At 35.5% G+C, this 20,072-nt stretch overlaps 1 protein-coding gene across 1 annotated transcript in view; it reads left to right on the top strand.

The window, feature by feature from the left end:
- The window catches only part of FBXL17 (F-box and leucine rich repeat protein 17), a 293,203-nt gene that overhangs the window by 8,107 nt on the left and 265,024 nt on the right, over nucleotides 1-20,072 (top strand). The window contains exons 2-4 of the mRNA XM_026062188.1: nucleotides 4,991-5,113; nucleotides 7,325-7,582; nucleotides 8,411-8,542. Coding sequence (XP_025917973.1) covers nucleotides 4,991-5,113; nucleotides 7,325-7,582; nucleotides 8,411-8,542 — 513 coding nt within the window. The remainder of the gene's footprint in view (nucleotides 1-4,990; nucleotides 5,114-7,324; nucleotides 7,583-8,410; nucleotides 8,543-20,072) is intronic.

Raw genomic sequence — 20,072 nt, 5'->3', positions numbered from 1 at the left:
ATTTTCTTGGTCCTGTTCTTGAAGCAAAAGCTTCTTAATTCCATGGACACAATAATTCTAACTTCTTGTTTGTATATGAAAAATCATTTACTGTATAAGCATGATAGTCTTCTGATAATTTAAATTCTTACTTGAATTCTGTTTAATTCATATTTTATTTTTGCAATATGAAATCTTGGGTGTTTGTTTTTTTTGGGGGGGGGGAATTTTGGTGCTGAGGGTATTGTGTCAGCAAGCACATGGGGAATCTGTAGTATTGTATTTTTTTTTTTTTCCTGCTAACCTTCATGGTTCTTGTGACTTTTCATGATTTGCTTTGATAGGAAGTGCTTTTCGGTATCTTCTGCTTGATTGAACTTCTTTAGGAAACTTGGATTAAGGCCAAAATTATTGAGTTGTGGATATTATGGATACATTAATCAAGCTTAATGCATGTAATTATTATATTTAAATTTTATTCTTAGTGTTTTAAGAAAGGATATTTATGTTTTTTCTTTTTTATTCTTGTTCCTTTTGAAATGCTAAACTTTCCCATTCTCATTTGTACAAAGCAGTCCATTTTGGATACACAGCCTGAAATACCTAGCATATATTTAAAGGCTATCTATGGAGAAACAGTGGAGAAGTGTTAAGGTTCTAGTGTCCTGAGTGTATCATATAGGGGATCTGTGGTAAAGGTGACGGTTGCACATAGGAGTTTTTATTTCTAGCATTTCTGGTTGGACCCTTCAATAATATTCTTGAGCAGTTTCTTCTTCCCTTCCCCATCTGTTGTCTTACAAAATACTTACTAAAAAATTGTGTGTGTGGGAGGAGGCACCAAAACTTTGGTCAGGTGCTGCATTTTGACAGGCTGAAGTATGCTATGCAAGGACTTAACTTGGCTGGTTCAAAATCATTTGAACCATCATCTGGTCCAGAATTGTGAATTGTCACAGATGTGCACAAATACACCAGAGATGATATTGTGGAGGTAGCTGTATTTTGTTGCTTAAAGGTTTGACAACTTGTGAATCCTTTTCTTTAGGGGGTTTGTATGGTTGTATGTGTCAAGGAAATAAAATTGGACTGTTGAATTGAGGAAACAGAGTGCCATGTAACTGACTATTAGGTATGTCTGTTAGCTGACTTTTATTGTTCCAGACATTGTTTTTAGATTATTTTTTTTTTCTTTCCACTATGGTCATTAATGAGGCTGTGAACGGTTATTTTGAAGAACATGATTCTTAGTGAACTCACTATATCTTGGAGTTATGATAATACCATCAATGATGAACATTAATGGTGACTTAGGACTAAATTGGGACTTAAATAGGATGTGGCCTGGGGCCCTGGAAAATCTTTTTCATCTACTGAGGGTGAAGGAAAACCCACTCATCTTAGCTATTGCTGGGAGAGGTGAAGCAAGAGGCACTGGCATCTGTTTTAGGAACTTACGCTGAAAGTGACCGAGAGAGGTGTGTGTGTTATGTGCGTGTGCGCACACATGCGGGGTGTTCTCCACCCCACAGTTTAAGTGTTTTGAAAATACTCATCAGAATACCTTGGCTGTTTCCACAGTAAAGTTATGAGAAATAAGTTTTTGAGTGGTAAAGAAATACTTTTCTGTGTTTTCGAAAAGATTCTTTGATACTAAATTTTGAGAGCTGACAATAAGTCAGAGATTAGAAAATATATGCAGTCCTTGAACTAAGTCAAGTTATAAGCACTTTCCATTGACTTATGCTTAATTAGAGATGGTTAAAGGCTGGTTCTATGTTCCACTTCTACTGAATTTCAATGCAGAGTGTGCTTCCTCGATCCCTTCATCTTGCCAGTATAAAAGAGTGAAATGCATCTAGAAAATACTTTGCTTAACTTGTGTTTTCTTTCTTTCCAGATAGCTGAAGGATATGTCAATCTCTGATTGGGGGGGGGTGAGTTTTGGGCATACAGGCATACTTGGGTACTAGTTTAAGGAATTATTTTAACAGGAGGACCTTCTACCCCCCAAAAGTTATCTTTCATAGGTAGGAGTTCAGTGAAAAGAGGTAGGAATGCTTTTGGTTTTCTGCCATATTTGTACAGACTTGGGTATTAGAAAACAACTTAGAGCGAGTAAGCTGCCACATTATCAGTATGTACCTGGAGAATGAAACTGAATTAAATGGTGATAGTCATCAACATGAGTTGTAGCATTTCATGTAGTAATGTGGTATTTTAACTAGCAACTGAAGTAGTCCCTTTAAAGTAAGATCCTGAGCATGCACAAGATTTGTTGCTGGTGTGCTGTGTCACCAACTGGAATACATACAGGTATTGCTACTAAATTTTATTACCTAAAGTTCAGCAATTTTTATTTTTTTTTTAATAATTGCAAACTCTGAAAAGAAGCTATGTTTTTCACAGCAGTATTCAAAATACTTCTATGGTTAGTATTTTTGTAGCAACTTTAGAGAAACAAAACAGCAAGACTTTGTTATTGAACATGTACCATTTGTGCCACTTCTTGTGTGCCTATGCTGGAACTTCAAGTTTAACAGCTATATCAGCAACTGTTCTCCCCCACCCCACTTTGACTCCTCCTTCTCTAATAAAAGTCAATTGGTAATACCTCTAGACCCCTTACTGCTCTTTGCAACTAGGGTAATATACAGTATGGACTAAAATGTGACCTTGAATGCTTTCAACCATTTATTTCAACAGAATTGTGCAGAAATATAGTCTGTGTCATGTATTGAGTCAAACTGGCTTCTCTTCATTCAGCAATGCTATTGCTACATCTCTTGCTGGAGTTAGTAACAGGTCTTCTGTCATTTGTGAGAATTTTCAGCTTTGGTAATGTAATTTAAACAAAAATATGATTTATGAGCTTTCGTATTCACAGTGGCAGTTGGATTAGCAACCATTTTCCCTGTTCTATACTTGCTGTGTTCTTGTTTTAAGAACTGCACGCTGTCGTTTCTTGACATGAATGTGTTATTTCCACAAATGAGAATATTTATTTCCCATCTGTAACAAMGATTGGCTAGTTTCAAGTGTTTTATAATGCCAACCTCAGCATCCCTTGTGGTTTTTATCTCAGGCAAGTCTGATGTCCATCTAAACATAACATGCATCAGATCGCCTTGTTCTCTTCTGAGATTCTTGTAACAAAAGATTTATGTTTTGTTTTGTACTGATAGTAGGAACTCCAAAGTTTCCTGCTGTTTTAATAGCTTAGTATTGCTGAGAATAGTCAAAAGGACACTGAAGTCTTGTCTCCAACGGTGTGTGGTTTTGTTTGTTTGTTTTTGTTAGACAACATTTAGTGTCTAATGGCTAAAACTACACAGGTCAGATCTCTTGCCAAGTCACCACTTGTTTAGTGCTTTTTCCCTCGAGGTGATGGAATTTTTTTGGATGCCATTCACAGCCATCTCCTTGTTCCGCCCTTGGAGGCGGAGTCACCAATACAGACAAAGAACTGCGGGGAGGAAATGAGCGTTGACTGTTTCTACCAGCATTTCAGCCTGTCCATGTTCAACTGATTCCCTAATAAGAAAACATCTGTTGACTCTGGTCAATCAAAGGCTTGCAGGAGAAAGGAGTGGCATCAGACAGAATCCTTCAGCGCTCTGAGGACTCTTACATAGGAGACTGTGATACTTTTAGAGACAGAAAAATGGTGGACATGATGAATTTCACATCATTTAAAGGAGGTTTCCCCCCCATGATCTCTTGCAGTTCTCTTAGGAATGGTCAACCAACTCCCTTTCCCCAAGGGGTTTTTATTGGGATATACAGATTTAAAACTACTAATTTAAACAACCCCTAGAACAAGGGGGCAATAACGGTTGTCTTATTCCTGACAGTTGATTGTCTGATGTGTTTTAAAGAACACCAATGATGAAAATTCTGTAAGTTATCAGATATTATAGTCTAATGCTTCATTATTAACTATTTTGGGGCTGACCATCCTATCCACCACAAAGATGATGAAAATAGTGTTCTCTGTTTTGTTTCCCTTTTGCCATCCCTTTTCTTAGGCCAAATGGTCCCAATCTTTTCTTGGAATGTTTTCTAGACCTCAGTGCTTTCCTACAGACACTTTCCAATATATGCCTGTTTTCTTGAAGCACAAGTAGCTGTAGTACTTTTACATAGTACTTGTAAGACATCAGTTGAGTGAGAGGACTCTTTCATGTTTTGCAGCTGTGCTTCTATTTAGACATCCTGATATTGTAATTGGCTCTTTCATTTTAGGCTGACCTGTAGATTCAAGTTCATTTGTGGTCACAAGTACTTTCATATTTCACTCTTGATAGACCTTCTTTTTGTATCAATTTATAATAGTACTTCTGAGGAAAGACCGAATATAATGCGTATAACAGGAATTTATATGAGCCTGCCATAAAGTTACAGTTTATTTCCTCTTTGCGGGTTGCTGTAGCCCTATAGCACTCAGAACTCTAGGGTATAAAATGCTACGGCTGTGCTTTGTTTTCTTGTATTACACTTATTTGCTCTTCAGATCTTTGTGCTGTGTTTTTCCCCCCCCCCTCCCCAATCCTCGAAGACTGATGTTTTAATGCCCTTATGTTTTTTTTTTTAATTGAATTGAAAATAAATAAAAGGTCTTTCTGTGTACATCAGAATAGGAATGAGAACATCTTTTTACTGCTTGTAAATGATGTGTACAGGCTTCTGTTGTTCTAATAGTTGTAATAGTTTAAGTATGCCATCTTGGAAGCACATATACTCATTTCTGACAGAATTTTATTTACATAGGATGCATTCTGTTTCTTTTTGTTGTTGTTGCTAATATGACTTATTAACTTGTCAGCTGTTGCGAAGTGTGGGTTTTTGTTATTGTCCTTGGCTAATTAAGATGGGGGCAAATTCTAGAAATGTGTGTTACAGTGCATATTAATATCTTTTTGCTTTATACAAGACTGAATAATAAGTAATTCTCTTCCAAATAAGATTACTTCACCTGACAAATATATTTATCTTTTCCCTTTCTTTACAGATATTTTCCAGTTTATCCCTGAATGAGCGTTGCCTTTCAGCATCTTTAGTCTGTAAATATTGGCGTGACCTCTGTTTAGATTTTCAGTTTTGGAAGCAGCTGGATCTCAGTAGTCGTCAACAGGTATGAAGGCTTCTTTGTGAAAAAAATGTTTGATGACTCAGTTTGTTCTCAGAACTTGTACTCTTGATCAAAGACAAACAAAAGGAGCTTACAAGGACCTCAGTGCTTTCAGAGTTTTTTCATACTAGAGGCTGAAAACATCTGAACTCTTAGTTTAACTCTTTTGAATATAGATGATGTCCATGGTTAACTGTAATAGTTGGACTAGCACTTAGACTGATGCCCATTGTTAAACGGGGTGAGGACAAGTGCTGTTTGAAATGGATCGTAGGTTATGTGTGTCAGGTCCTCATCAGATAGTGGAGATTCTGTTTGTCAGAACTATCAAATCTCTTGCATTGAGAAACCTACCTGAACTTTTTTAAGGCTGCTGTAGTTTGAAGAATGRTCACCCAATTGGTCCTTGCTCAGTTTGCTTTGACAAGCTTTTATTTTCCTTCTTGCCAGTGGGAGCCATCAGTTAAAGGTAAATTCTGTCTTTTGAGTTCTGTAGCTGACCCTAGAACTACATTTTTCTGGGATTCATGGATTGTGTTTAGTGAGATTCTTGTAGACCCTAGCCTTAGATGGCTCAGGGTAACTTTCCCCTGTGGAAAACTTTTCTAAAGTTATCTAAACTGTTCACCCCTCTTAGGTTTCTTACTAACTTGCTACTTRTAGAGGTCTGTAAAACACTAGTTTCTTGAGTTTCATGAAAATAGTGGGCAGAGGAGAAAGACCCTCAGAGAGTCCCATTTGAAGAAGCTACAATATGAATTTATCTATGCTGGATACAAAGAATGCATATAAGATATCATTTTCAGATCACCAATTCATAGGAAACCATACTTAATTAGTTCCCTTGCTTCTAGAGTTACTATTTAACATGTCTCTGAACCACTGTGGAAAAGTAACATGACAGACCACCTGATTTTTCTGAAGTGACTCCAAATAACACCTAGAGCAGAGGTTCATTTTCTTGATGGGCCTCTAGACTGAAAATGTGCAGGTGCTATGTGTCAGATCAGTCTTTCCTCTAGGATGCCTTGAGGCCTAGCTTTATTTCTACTTCTATTTCTACTATTTCTGTTTTTTATAGCTAACAGCTGGACTGATGAAATAACAAGAAGAGATTAGACTTGCTATTAATGGAAATCAAACTGGGTGCAACACAGAAAATGTTATTTCTTGACTGTAAGAAATTAAAACAGAAGGGATTTATGTTGTTCTGTCTTGCCCTCTTCAGGGTTAAAGTAAGATCTCACCTATCCTAAGTGGGAGATAAGTGTTCCTGTGTGGCTTTGTTGGAAAGATTTCAGCATAAAGCACCTCAGGTTTTTGAAACTAAACTTTATGAAAGCAAATAAAACTTCATCAATTTAAAGGATTTGCATTGTTTCTTATCAGCTCTGGGTTCTGTTTGTTTTTATTTTGTTTTAACTCATAAGCTTCAGTATGAAGAATGTCTTATGTTTCCTACCTGCTTTGAAAGATTGTCATCTTTTAAAATTATTGGTATGTTAATTAATTACTGTGTGCGTAGATAGAAAGTGGATGGGATATTTTATTCTTCAAAGGAGTTCTGGGAAAAACAGCACATATATCTTTGATTTAATGGCCTTTCATAGGCCAACACTTAAAGTACTCCAGTATTCTATTTTTAACGTGACAAGTAACTGGAAGAAACTTCTGTTTTTTAATTATGCCTCCCCACCCCCCTTTTTTATGATGTTTCTCTCTTTTCCTTCCCATCTTTTCTGTTCAGTGACGCCTTGGGTTACTCTTTTAAGAAGCCCATTGCTACCTGCATCACTGTAGTATTTGTCTGTATATTGGTTGGCACCTGGTTTGGGATGATTGCCAAAACCTAAGTAAAAATTCATTGCATTTCAGAGAAATATAAACCTTCTCTGTAAATGTTACCTTAATTTGGTAAATAGAGTACTGCTATAGAAGGGCAAGCTAATAGAAGGGCAAGCTAATCTTTTCTAAAGGATGGAGAATTCTTTGTCTAGAATATGAAGACTCTTACTCTTTCCAAGGACCAGAGCAGACTTCTTTGAAGTTAACTGTAAAACTTATTACAACAGTCTATTATTATCTCAGAAAATAAATCTTTTCTTATTCTCTTAGTTTATGCAAACATGTTATGGAAATAGTAGCTTCTGTGTGAATGAAGCCAGAGATGTTTATGAAAAAAATTAAATTTCAGTATTTGAATTTTATTTGCAGGTTACTGATGAACTACTGGAAAAGATAGCATCAAGAAGCCAGAATATTACTGAAATCAATATTTCTGATTGTCGCAATGTGTCAGATACAGGAGTATGCGTGTTAGCATTTAAGTGTCCTGGACTCCTAAGGTATACTGCCTACAGGTGTAAACAGCTTTCTGACACCTCTATTATTGCAGTTGCCTCTCAGTGTCCCCTTCTTCAGAAAGTGCATGTAGGGAATCAAGACAGACTCACTGATGAAGGCCTAAAGCAGGTAACCATCCATTCAACAAATTTATTTTGTGAATTTAATATTTTCCAACTTTTTACCAAGTACGAAGAGGGATGTGGAAGAATATATATCCTTTTCTGGGATATAATTAAAATAAAATGACCTCTTTTACTTGGAAAATAAAGTTTATGGCCATATATTTTCTTGGTGCAATAAATACTGTCATGCAGAGATTGTGTATACTTTTTTTTCCTTCTTTTTTTTTTTTTAATCCAGGGATTAAATGATCTCTTTTATAATGAAATCTCCAGTTTGGCATGCTGCAATTTACCTCTGGCTGTTTGTCAAGTTTTCAGGTGCTTAGTTTCTATTTGGAAACTATGTTAAAGTAACTGTCATCTGCATTATGAAAGCAGAAGGTGATTGAGACYGATATTTGTTAGGCATACAAGAAAGTTTCATCAACTGTATCTCTGTTATCTCAAAAGAACATTTAGGGCAAAACTGTGAAGTAATTATGTTAAATCAAACACGCTGTCATTGTCTAGCATGCAGGTATTGTTAGCTACTTAGATAAGCCCTATAAACAAATTGGTTCTTAAGTGCTACTCTTAGATTCTTTTTGGTGACTGTAGTTAGCAACTTCATTTTACTATGTGCATAACCCTAGTTTTTCTTGCTTGTATATAGTACTGATTAAAAAGCATCTTTGTTTGCAGGTTTCAAGGAGAAGAAAATGCCCAAGTCTTAATGCCTGAAACTTATTGTTCAGCCAAATCCTGTTGGGGGCGTGTGGGGGGGTGTTTTGTGTTTGTTTTTTGGTTTTGTTTTTTATTTATATTTAATCTGCTTTGATTTCATTGTTTGCAGCTGGGTTCAAAGTGCAGAGAATTGAAAGACATTCATTTCGGGCAATGTTACAAGATTTCAGATGAAGGAATGATCATTATAGCTAAAGGCTGTCTGAAGTTACAAAGAATATACATGCAAGAAAACAAATTAGTAAGTACATGTCAATTTTTTTTTCCTTAACATCATTTTCACTGTCAAAGCTTTCTCTTGCTCTTTGTTTGTTTAAAACTTTCTTCTGAATGGCTCCTTCTTTGATGGCAAGTTGCTTAAATGTTTTCTAGGTGTAAGAATTTAGGCTCCACAGAGATAGCCTTCACCTACATAGATCAGACATCTCCCGAACAATTACTTCTAGAATATTGTGTCAGAAAGCAAAAGTTAATATGCATCTGGAGTAACATTAGTTTGACATATATTGAGTCCACTTCTGAGCTAAGTCCATGCAAAATGTATATGTCTTTTGTTTATACTAATATGTTTTTCCACAGTAAAAAGTGTTTATTTAAGTTAAGCATTTTTGGAGGTGAAGTTCTTGACTACAAATGAAACACTGATAATTTTTTCTTGAAATATGTTGCTTTCACATCAGGATGTAGTACAGCAGTGTGCTGATGCTGGTAGAAGAAAGATTTTTTGAATAGTAGTAGAAGTCTCTTGTGTCCTAATTATTATATGCAGTCTCAGAAGTGACAAGTTCTAATGTTCAAAGCCAGTATCTACTAAATAGTACTCTAGAACAGTGCGTTAAACTTTCTTTTTATTTTCCATGCTTGTAAGTAGAAAAGTTTGCTTGCAGTTTAATTCTTATCTTTCAGCTCATGTCAGGGTTGTGACCTCTACTTTGAAAACTGCTGACCTGGAACAAATAAATTGGATCTGTAAGAAAATGGCATACTGTGTACTCTGAGCCATTTGATATTTAGCTTCAAATAGAGAACTAGATGTTAATGCRGAAGTGGGTTCATTTAACCTGCCCCCCCCTGCCCTTTTTTGGGGGGGGGCTTTAATCAGAACTGTAAGAATTTAAGAAACGGGAGATAATGGCCAAAATGGAGATCTCAAAATAGTTCAAAGAAAGAAAGATTGTAGGGATAGTGTGTGTTGGTTTTTTTTTTTTCCTTGTTTGTTTTTTCCTTATGGTAGCAAAATGGAATCTTGAGTACTGTAAAAATACATCCTTGTAATATTCTATCTTCATACCTGAAAATCTCTTAAAAAAGAGAACTGAACATTCTTAGAAGCCTACAAGAAAAACTAAATACTGCAAAAATTAACTGGAGAAAGATAGGGAAATTTATAGTGTTAACTATGTTTTAATAAGAGAAAAAATTGTTGTGCATGTTCAAGATCTGCATAATTGTACATGAAAGGTTGCGCAATTGTTGTGCATGAAGACTGTGTGTGTGTGTGTATATATATATATATAAAAATATACACTTGTGTGTGTATAAATGACTACATAAGTGCATGACTGCTGTAAAATATGTGGGCAAGGTGGTAATTTGACCTTCCTTATTATATACAACATTCAAAAATTCTGTGACTTTACTATCTGAAAAGCAATTTAAGTTAACAGTTGAAATGAGACATAGCAAATACCTTCTTGATTTTAAGACAGCCCAGGAAATATGTTCTTCACTTTCATGCTTTCTTTGGTCACTTTCATCATTAGAGATGTGATACTGAATTTTCAAGTGGAAATAGAACAAAACTATGTACTGTCAAACAGGAAACTTTATTTCACTATTTTTGAAAGTTTGTCAAGTAATTTATCAAAATTAACCCTTTGCACATTTTTTTTGTGATTGAGCTTTTCAATGTTTTTTTTTATTATTATTATTTTATTTTTCATTTAATGCTTCTGCCTTACCTTAATGATCAGGAAAAATAAATTTATGGCAACTTTGGTTTGACTTCATAAAATCCAAATATAACTTCTTGAATCTTAATCTAGAAATGTAAATATGAAATAAATTATAAAGCTCTTAAGCACTCTACAACATTGAATATATAGAACAAAGTAGTACTCACTGATGATTCTGGTAGATGACAAAATTGCCAGCCTTTTTCTTTCCTAGGGGTGGGGGACTTTCAAACCTTGCTATTGTGGAAGCATAATCTTGTATGAACCAAGTCAACTTACTATAAGTTTTAAGGCAGTTGTAAAATAAGAATTTTTGCCTTCTAAAATAAAAGATCAGAATTGGTTAATGCCGTGGAGTTAGCTTAAAGGGGAGTAGTTGTTGGTGACAAATGCTTATCAATTGTTTGCTGCATCGAGTTCTGTGAGTTATTTTTGTTCTTCTATAAGACTGTCTTCTATAATAAAACCACTGTTAGTATTTTCTCTGTCACTTCTTATTTCCTACTGTATTGGTGGAAAAGTGGATTTGGGGAAATGTGTATGTTTTGTTTTCAAACTAAGTAATCATTCTCTGAAAAACATTCTGTGGCAAGGAAAGTGCACTTGACATGCATACTTGGTTTGTGTAGTTGAAAGTTCATGAATTGTCAGTCTGCTCTAGGAAGAAGGTGGGTTTCCTCTCCCCCAACCTCCCTTTTAAATAGCTTCTGTATCTTCCTTGTAAATATTGTAGATGAAGTCTGCAGGGTTCGTCTTTTTTCTTCTTTCTCCCATTTTTCGAGAGGCGCTCAAAAATAGATGAACCTTACAGGCAATTTCTCCTAGCTTCAAATTGTAGCACATGATAGATGGTGTATGGCTGGGTTTACATGTAGGCTTGTCTTAGACTAATGTTTTTTTTATGCATCAAAAATATATAATACAGAGGGGACCAGCAGCTAAATAATGCCTTTGTGAGTGTTATATTACAGTGAAATGTGGACCAGTGAATATGGTTTGGTTGCTTCTTCTGTTGCTAAGTAACTTCATTATTAGCCTTCCAAGCAGGAACAGAGAGAGAAGAATGTTTTGATGGTTTAATATGCTAGGCATTTCATAGGAAAGGAACTATTTTTTCCCTTACTTTGAAATGCTGATTATTTAATAGTAGTAAGTGGAAAAAATTACAAATAGAGGTGGAACGGTTACATGAGAAAAAGTTAAGCTAACATTGTAAGGCTAATTTAACACCACAAAGTGGTTGCGTGCATAACTGTTTATACTTTATTTAAATTCTTTTAAAATGTTTACCTCTTTTTCTCTGTCTTTTGAACATGTGAGTAACTATATGCTTTCTCTAGCATCCTGTCCAAGCTGAGAACCTAGCAAAAATGAATAAATATACAGGCATTTGGAGGTGTGCCAGCTAGCTGAGTTGTCCTTCGTTATCTGCTCCCAAGCAATCTGATATATTCTAACAATCTCACAGGTATTCAGTGTAAATGGAAGAACAGACTATAGAACTGTCCAGATGAAACCAGGAAATTTCCTTGCTTCTTGCTTGAGTTTAGTTGGACTTCTCGTGTTTGTATTGGTTTCACTAGAATTGAGTTCTGTGAGGCCAAATTTCACATTTGCCTTATATGAATGATTAATATATGAAGTTGGTGGAAGATGAATTGGCTAATACCATTGTTAACTTCTTTCCATCTTCCACAAATCTCTTTAACCCCTCCAACCCAAAGAAACAGTACTTAATTTCAGTAGAAAAAACAAAGAACTGCTCCACATGAATGTGCAGTACTTGGACTGAGAAATGGAATGGGGCTGCACTTTACCTTAATTGTCAAGGAAAAGAAATGCTCTTTCATCACAGGCTTCCCCAGGAGAATGGAGCTCTAAAAGGTGTTAAAGGTTTTGTGACTTCTTTGTAGGGGAATGCAGAGCAAGTAGGGACTGCAGTGCACCCAAAGGGAAGGTTTGCCCACGAAAGCAGTTTTGCACAAGTGGTATGTAAACTCTCCATTTCCTGTTACTACGAGTAGAGTAGATCTGGTTTTGGGGGGCTTCATTTTAGAGCTAGGAAAACTTTAGACCTTCCCTACTTCTCTGCCCCTGCAAGCTTTTCTTAACCTAGTGGCTTAATGGCCAAAATTGTAAAACAATTTTTGCTGAAAAGTAGCAGGCTTCAACCTCCCTAGTATCTGGGGGGTTTTTATGCTGAAATAGATATGGRTTAGAAAGAAAGAATCTCCTAAAGATGGAGGGAGATGGAGTTGGGATTTTGAATGTTGTAACAGGATAACAACATTCCTACCTCTGATCCTCCCCCCAGCCCGTCATTTTTTTTTATAGACAGTTATGGTCTAACTTAGAAAACTTAATTTCTTGTTCCTTGTTTGTCTTCTGGCTTTGTCCAGGAATATACATTTCAAGATGGCCACATTTTTGACTTAATTGTCTGTATCTTTGGGGGTTTTTTTGTTTTTTTTTTTTTTCCTCTTGATGTGTGAGAACCTTTATAGTAAATATTTTAAAGATAATTATTTAATGCTTTCTGTAAAGATGAGTACTCTTAGTGTTCTGCCCCTCTTCTCTTTGTAGCTTGTAGTGGTTAATAGAGAGTAGAATTTTGCGTTAGTGTTTGAATAAAAGTATCATACAAGATATATGAAAAATGCCTGTTTTTCTACCTTCGGTAAAAAATTAAGACCAAAATTCTTGTTTTAGTTTATTTTATGTCAAAGGAGATACTTATCTATTTAAAGCATTGATTGAAATCAACATAATGTAAAAATCTACAGGACAAAACTAACTTATTTTTCAAGTTTTCTGAATCACCCCAATGCAGTGTAATCTCACTTATCCATATGTGTATCTCTGAGATATTTTTCTTTCTGTTTGTGAGTTTGGAAAACAGGGTCCCCCTCCCCACCCCCTTCTTGCACATCAGGTATAAAATACATCCTTCAACAGTTTGCCCAGAGGCTTTTGGACATTAGAACAGGGCATATGTGTGGAGAGGAGAGAGGTAATCTGAGTTTAGTCCAAGCAAACTGTTTGAGGGGAGAAGTCAGTATTCTAAGCCATATAAACTATACATCATTTGATGTTGCAAACTACTAAAGTTTAGAGTATATAGAATTAACCAAGTTTCCCGTTGGCAGCAAGTAAACAAAAAAGCATGAAAAGCATTCCTAAAGAGTGTGCCCCTCTCCTTCCCTCCCATTCCATATACTATTGCAATTTTTGCATATAATTTCTGAAACTTCTCCAAGGAGAAGATTCTTAAAACAAAGGAATTCTTTTTCCATGCTTCACTGTAAATACTTTCCAAAATACTTTATAACTTGTTTCTTAGATTGTTTTGAGGCATCAGAGAACTATAGTTGTTCCAGTTCTCCCCTTCAGTTATTTTGCTTATTGAAAAGTTATGTTCTGCAGAAGCGTGTTGTTGGTTTTCTTTGTAGACATATATGACTATTTACTTGTTAAAACTCATGCAAACATCTTGAGGATGACAACAATACTGAAATTGATCTCTCTACTGTGTATCATTTCTTTGGACAATGATACTTCATCTTCTATTGGGAGTTATATTAGAGCTTTCTGTTTCACAGAATTGGCTTGGAAATGCGTTGCAGATAACATTGGTTAGTAGGCTTCAGTAGCAATGAAAAAGTCCCTATTGTATTTTAATTTGGCAAGCWTGATACTTGAGTACTAAAAAAACTACTATGTACTGTAAAAATAATGTTCAGTGCTTTAAAAATGGGACTGTATTGAGTTACTGTACTAAAACTTAACTGAGATGTGGAAAAATATGCTTTCATGGGAAATCTGAGACATCTGTTCAGTGTTAAAAGCAGTCTGTTGGAAAGGTAGTCTTTCAGGAAGTTTTTCTTCTGAAATTTCAGTTTGTTCACTTTTGCAGCACAATAAAGTTGCTTGGGTATTCCTTCAGGAGACTGAACTAATAGTGCCTTCTTTCTAACAATTTGATCTTGTTTTTGTTCACAACTGTTTTTGCATTTTTAATCAGCAATTTCTCTTTCTGTAATACTGTTCTTAAGGTAGAACATTCTTACTGAGTTTGTTTAAAAAAAAAAAAGTCAAGATGTGTGCCTATGCATAAATATCTATTTTCTGAAATTAATATTTTGCTGATACCCCTGTATAGGTATCAGACTTTCAGTAAAAGGTTTCTGTAAAGAATTTAGTAATAAATACATTACTTCGTATTCACCTTTAGGTGGCGGTATTGACTTTGTAGTTGGTGGTAACAGGTCTTTGGCTCCTTGGTATAATGAATTGCTAGTACACAGCAGATAACTCCTGCATATTATACTGGTACTACATACCCTGCTTTCTCTTCCATTCGACTGCCAGGATCACTAAGTACTTTTTAAATGCCTTCAGAATGTTAGCAACTAGTGTATAATAAAGCTCATTCAACTAAATAGTATCTGACTCTTACAGTGTAGTTATGTATATTCTTATTGAAGTATTTGAAGAGGCTTGCTTTGTGTAGTTCATTAATATAAACAAAGAGAAAGAAGTCAACTGAGAGTTTTATGTTCTTTTAAAATAGAATGAGCTCTAAGCATATATGATGGAACCAAATATCTGTGCTACATATACTGAGTATAAAGTAAATGAGTTAAAACTAACCACTATCTGGGATCCTGAGGAAAACTTTGGAGGAAGTCAACTATTATTCCTTTATTTGCTTTTTACCTATTCCCAGCTAAGATCACCTTCGGCAGTGACAATGCAGTTTTGAACTTGTGGTTCCTTAAAGGCCAAGAATGTGTTTTCTGGGGATGAGTATTTAGGAATGTAACCTAGGAAACTTCTGGCCAGGTACTGACGAGTATTTTTAGAAAATAACCCCTGATTAGAACCTTAATTTTCTTTTGAAAATTAAGACAGCTGAAGCAAAATAATTATGTGCACTCTTATCTGATAGTAGATTTTTATGTACTGCAATGGCATGTTTCTTAGTAGTATAAAACAATTATCTCGGGTGGTCCAGTTATTTTTCAGGAGCATGTGGCAGAGACTTAAACTAATTTTGTCTAAGTCCTTGCTGTCAGGTGAATTAGGAGCCCGTTAAAAAATAATACTTTTTGGCCTAATGCTTAACACTGATTTCTGAGTTTAAAAGCAGTATCTTCTCTTAAGTTGTATTGAAAGTATTTTTCCATGTTGTGTCGTTCAAAAGACACCTTATCTCTGCAGGAGGAAGGTTTAATTTCCGTTGCACCACTAGAGGTTCTACTCAAGAATTGCTGGGTTTTTGTTATTTTGTGTGTGTGGTGGGTGTGTGTGTGTGGTGGGTGTGTGTGTGTGGTGGGTGTGTGTGTGTGGTGGGTGTGTGTGTGTGGTGGGTGTGTGTGGAGGGGGGAATAGTTTCTTAATGTTCTTTAATGCTTTGATCCATTGTATGGTTTCTTTCCCCTCTTTCTACCCCCAAATCTGAAGTCTCTAATAGGCAAACTTCGTATTTAAACAGGTGAAAGACACTTTTATTTTAAGATGAATTCAGTATTTGTGAACTCTTCAGACTGACAGCACAGAAAACTGAAGTCCTCTTTTTGTCCACTAAACAGGTACAGCRTGAGTAGCAGCAGTACAAGCTTCACCACACTGCCCCACCTAAGTGCTGCAAACCCTGACCTAGAGACCTCTAGCAAGGGTTAAGAGGCTTGTTCAGCCTCCATGCTCACTCATTCGTTACTGTGGCTGCCAGCGGGAGTACCCATTTGTGGTAGTGGATAGATATCCACACTACAAAAGCACCAGGAACTGGACTGAAAGCACCAACTCATTTCACTTAAAAACTACTGAAAAACTGAAAAGCTCCTTAAAAATCTGTCAAATGATGTAACTTCAGTTACCGCAGACCTGGGCCACTGGTAGAAGTGAATGGCTCCGTGTCCCACTGCCAATCCCTGAGTTCAGTCTCTTTATACATACTAGTGTAGCTTCTTTATGCTATGCAGGAAAAAAAGTGTGTGTACAGACTGTAATTTTCTTGTAAAGTTAGTTGTATATACCACTGTCAAATGCTTGGCTGTACATGTAAGTACTATGGCTTAATAATAATAAGGTCACCTGTATGGTTTCACTACTTTGTACTTTTTTTTTTAACAGGTACTGCATTTATTGAGCTCTTTAAACAACTGTTGGCTACTGTGAGCTGGCTTTTGTCATGTACTTTAAGCAACTAAGAATAGGAGTTGTAATATGTATTGTTGCATTAATTATGTTTTCAGACTTTTCTTGTTAGGTAGTATGTTGATTAATTTTTCTACCTAATTTACAGTTATAAAAATTTCAATTTTATATAAAATTAGGTAATTATATCACTGCTAATTTCTTAGGTTATTTTATGGCACCACTTGCAACAGACATTTCATATATTCATAAAAATGTTCAATATATACTTTGTAAATTAATATAATCACAAAATAAATTGAGGTATGGAATAAAATAGGAATTAAGAAGAGGCTGATCCAAAACTTCTTTCTGCATTTTGGTCAACACTTAAGTATGATAAGAGATGATTATTCACTTGATACTTACAGATAATAGATTTTGCATATGGTTTTAGAGAAGGTTAAATACATTTATTTATGCCTTTAGGTGATATCCGCTAATGCCTGCACGTGGATGAYAGGCATGTTAGTAAACTTGTACATCAAATTTACAATGTACTGTAATTAATAGTCTCAATACTTAAGTTTGAAGTACTAAGAATCCAAATGTAATGGATGGAGGTAATGAGGGGGTGGGGGAGGACACAAATTACAGCAAGGTGCAAATTTTAAGTGCAAGTCGTGTGTTATGCTCTCTGCATAGTTATTGAGGATCATTGTACAGTATAATTTAAATATATGCCAAAGGCAATGGCACTACAGAAGCAAGTCTTGTTTATGGGGAATTTCTGGATCATGCGATGTTTTCTTTTTATTAAGCATTCTGTTGAACTGCAAATGCAAAGTTAAAATGTAATTAGTGGTCAGCTCAGAGAACTGTACAATTTCTTTACTGTTGTGGTATTTGGTTTAATTTGACCTGTTAGCTTTTTAAGTATAAAGAATGAATGCAAGTAAAATCAAATTAATAGAAAGTTGCAGTAACATATTGACTTCCAAAAGGGCTTTACTGAAGCTATAAAACCTTTGTTATAACATGCAACAGCTTTACTGAAAAGGATGTATGCAGTCAAATTATTTTTTCCTGGATTCCTGTAAATAATAAATTTTACACAAATTTATGCCTCAATCTGCTTAATAAAATGATTAGATGTTATTGAACTAACCAAAAAGTTTAATTTTGTTTATGTAGGGTAGATTTATATATCACGTAATGGGCATAATAAATCTTGAGTTAAACTGGAGTGTAGGCACTTATATATTTTTTGAATTACTTAAGCTTTTAATCTGATTAAAAGCTTGGTGACCAGGGATTGGTAGCAGGATATGGAGCCTTTCTGGTTGCTTGAAATACCTATATTTAATTATTGCTTGGGTCAGTGGTAACCAAGTATCATTACACAATTCTCTGATCCTAGAATGAAAAAGGTTTTCCCAAAACCTGGAGTGTGTTTTAATAGAACGTATGCTGATAGAAATATTAGTTTAAAATCACCTAAATTGAATTGTAACAAAGCTTCCATTTCTCTAGTTTTTGGAGTTTTTTGGGTTTTTTTAATCTAGCCATATTTTGTGGTAGAAAGGAATGCTGGCAAGCTCCAGATGAATCACTTGAAGTTCTTCATTTGTTAAGTCGTCATCTTGACCTATGTTGTACTTGGTAAAAAAATCTTCAGCCATTCACTTAAGGATAAGCAATAAATCAAAACTGATAATATTTCTCCTAGTGAGCTGTGATGCTTCTTGCTGAAAGAGATCACAAGTATGGTGCTGTGAACCAAATTCTTAAAACTGTCAGTATCATTATTTTAAAATGGTGGTAGTTTGAATCCATCAAAGATTAAAAATAGATACGAATATACTTTTATTTGTAGGGGACAAAGACAAGATTATGTAAAAATAATGAATGACAGACAAGAATCTTTCTGTTTATATCCTGTTCCAGCAAATTCTAGTTGAACGTTTTATGAAGCTAGATAAATGAACTTGTCTAACTTCTGAAGCTTGATGCAAACACTTTGCTTCTACAAAGAACTTGACTAAAACTATACACAGCTCAAAGTATGAAAGATCAAAACTACCATGCAGTTAGCTGTAATGGAAGGAAGTTCTACAAAATTCTGCTTCCTCCCCACCCCTTCATGCTGCTGCAGTGACCATTAGAGCAGTATCTGCGGACAAAATACCTTTGTGCCCTCTTCTGGGTATCTTGAGATGCTCTTCAGGGTAGTTGTGTTCACCAAAAATGTTGTTGGCACATAGGCTATAGGGCAAATTGAGTGGGTGTGGAGAATGAACTGCTCTAGCTATCCTAAGTATCATTCTTTTTCAAGTCAAGATTAAATTGTCTCACTTAAATTTTTTAACCATGTAAGTGGTCCAGATGCATATGTTTTTGGATTTATATTTCACTGATGGCTTTTTCTCCTTTTCATTTTAAACTTAACATCCATATATGCTTTCCTTGTCTTAGAAGCTCCTGCCTTCATTACTGTAGCATTTGCTATGGTCCTTCAACTATCATTGTTCTTTCTATTCAGAATGCTAATACTTAATAAACTGTACTTTGGGCTTGAAATATAGCTACTTTTTTACTTGTATCTGATCTCAGACTGCCWGTTCTGCCTTTCAGAGCTGTGCACAGCTTTGTCATAATATTTTTCCTAGATTCCTTAGCTTAAGGTGTTCCTCTATCCTTCTGTTTTGTATCTCATCTCCCCCCCCTCACCCCCCCCAACCCACCTGCCCTGTACTCTCAGTCTGAATTCCATCTTGCTTGTTCTGCCTGAAACTTTCCTAAAGACTGCCTTGCTGGTGAAGTCTTTAATCACCAACTTGTGCCTGTCTTCTGGTCTCCTTGCTCCACTGCATGCAAAGATTTTACCTCTATGTGAGGTTTGTACCTTCCTACCTTCCTCTGAAATAACACAGAAATTACTGTTTTGTGAAAATACAAAGTTATTTTAAAACCTGTAGTCTTTCTAAGGGTTGGATAATAGAGATATGTCTGTCTGGAACATTAACTTGTAAATGCTAACTAAATTGACTATAGCAATAACGTTGTGGGAAAGCTTGTGCGGCTATTCCATCACCTACCTGTTTGGTAAATATATAAGAATGGAATGAGAATGTTTTATGCATAAGCTATGATTTTATATATATTTATCTAAGATAAAAATTCTAGGGAAAAAGATCAAATGCGAATGGAAAGTATTTCTCTTAGTTTTTTTTTTTTTTCTCCTGCTTAGGCATAGAGAAAATGCCTGAGAGCTGTATATAAACTAAAATGGACAACAAAGCAATGACAGTTTGAAGGGTAAATACAAAGAATGGCTGCTACTGTTAATATTCTTATCAAACTAATACTTGAATTTCATAAGATGGTACTGATATTTGGAGGGTTAAGCTGTGCAAGAAATAAGAATAGGTTTCTTTTAGGCTTCAGAGTGGTTAATTGAGAATGAAACAAATGCACACAAATAAATGCTCTGAAATGAATTTGCATTACTGATAAGGGCTAAACAAAATGTTAGTCAGCTCGTACAACTCCTTATTCTTTCATCTCTTGAGAGCTGTATGCTGTGTAGGGTGGAAGAATATCTGTCACCTCACTAGCTACTTGTTTGCCTGTGCATTGTGGTTGGTTTTTCCACAAATGGCAAAGTTCTGCAAAATA

The sequence above is a fragment of the Apteryx rowi genome, unplaced genomic scaffold (genome assembly GCF_003343035.1).
Source record: "Apteryx rowi isolate R43461 unplaced genomic scaffold, aptRow1 scaffold_19, whole genome shotgun sequence".
Taxonomy (NCBI): Eukaryota; Metazoa; Chordata; class Aves; order Apterygiformes; family Apterygidae; genus Apteryx; species Apteryx rowi.
Note: the sequence above shows the minus strand (reverse complement) of the source record. Positions and strands in the feature narration are given on the sequence as shown.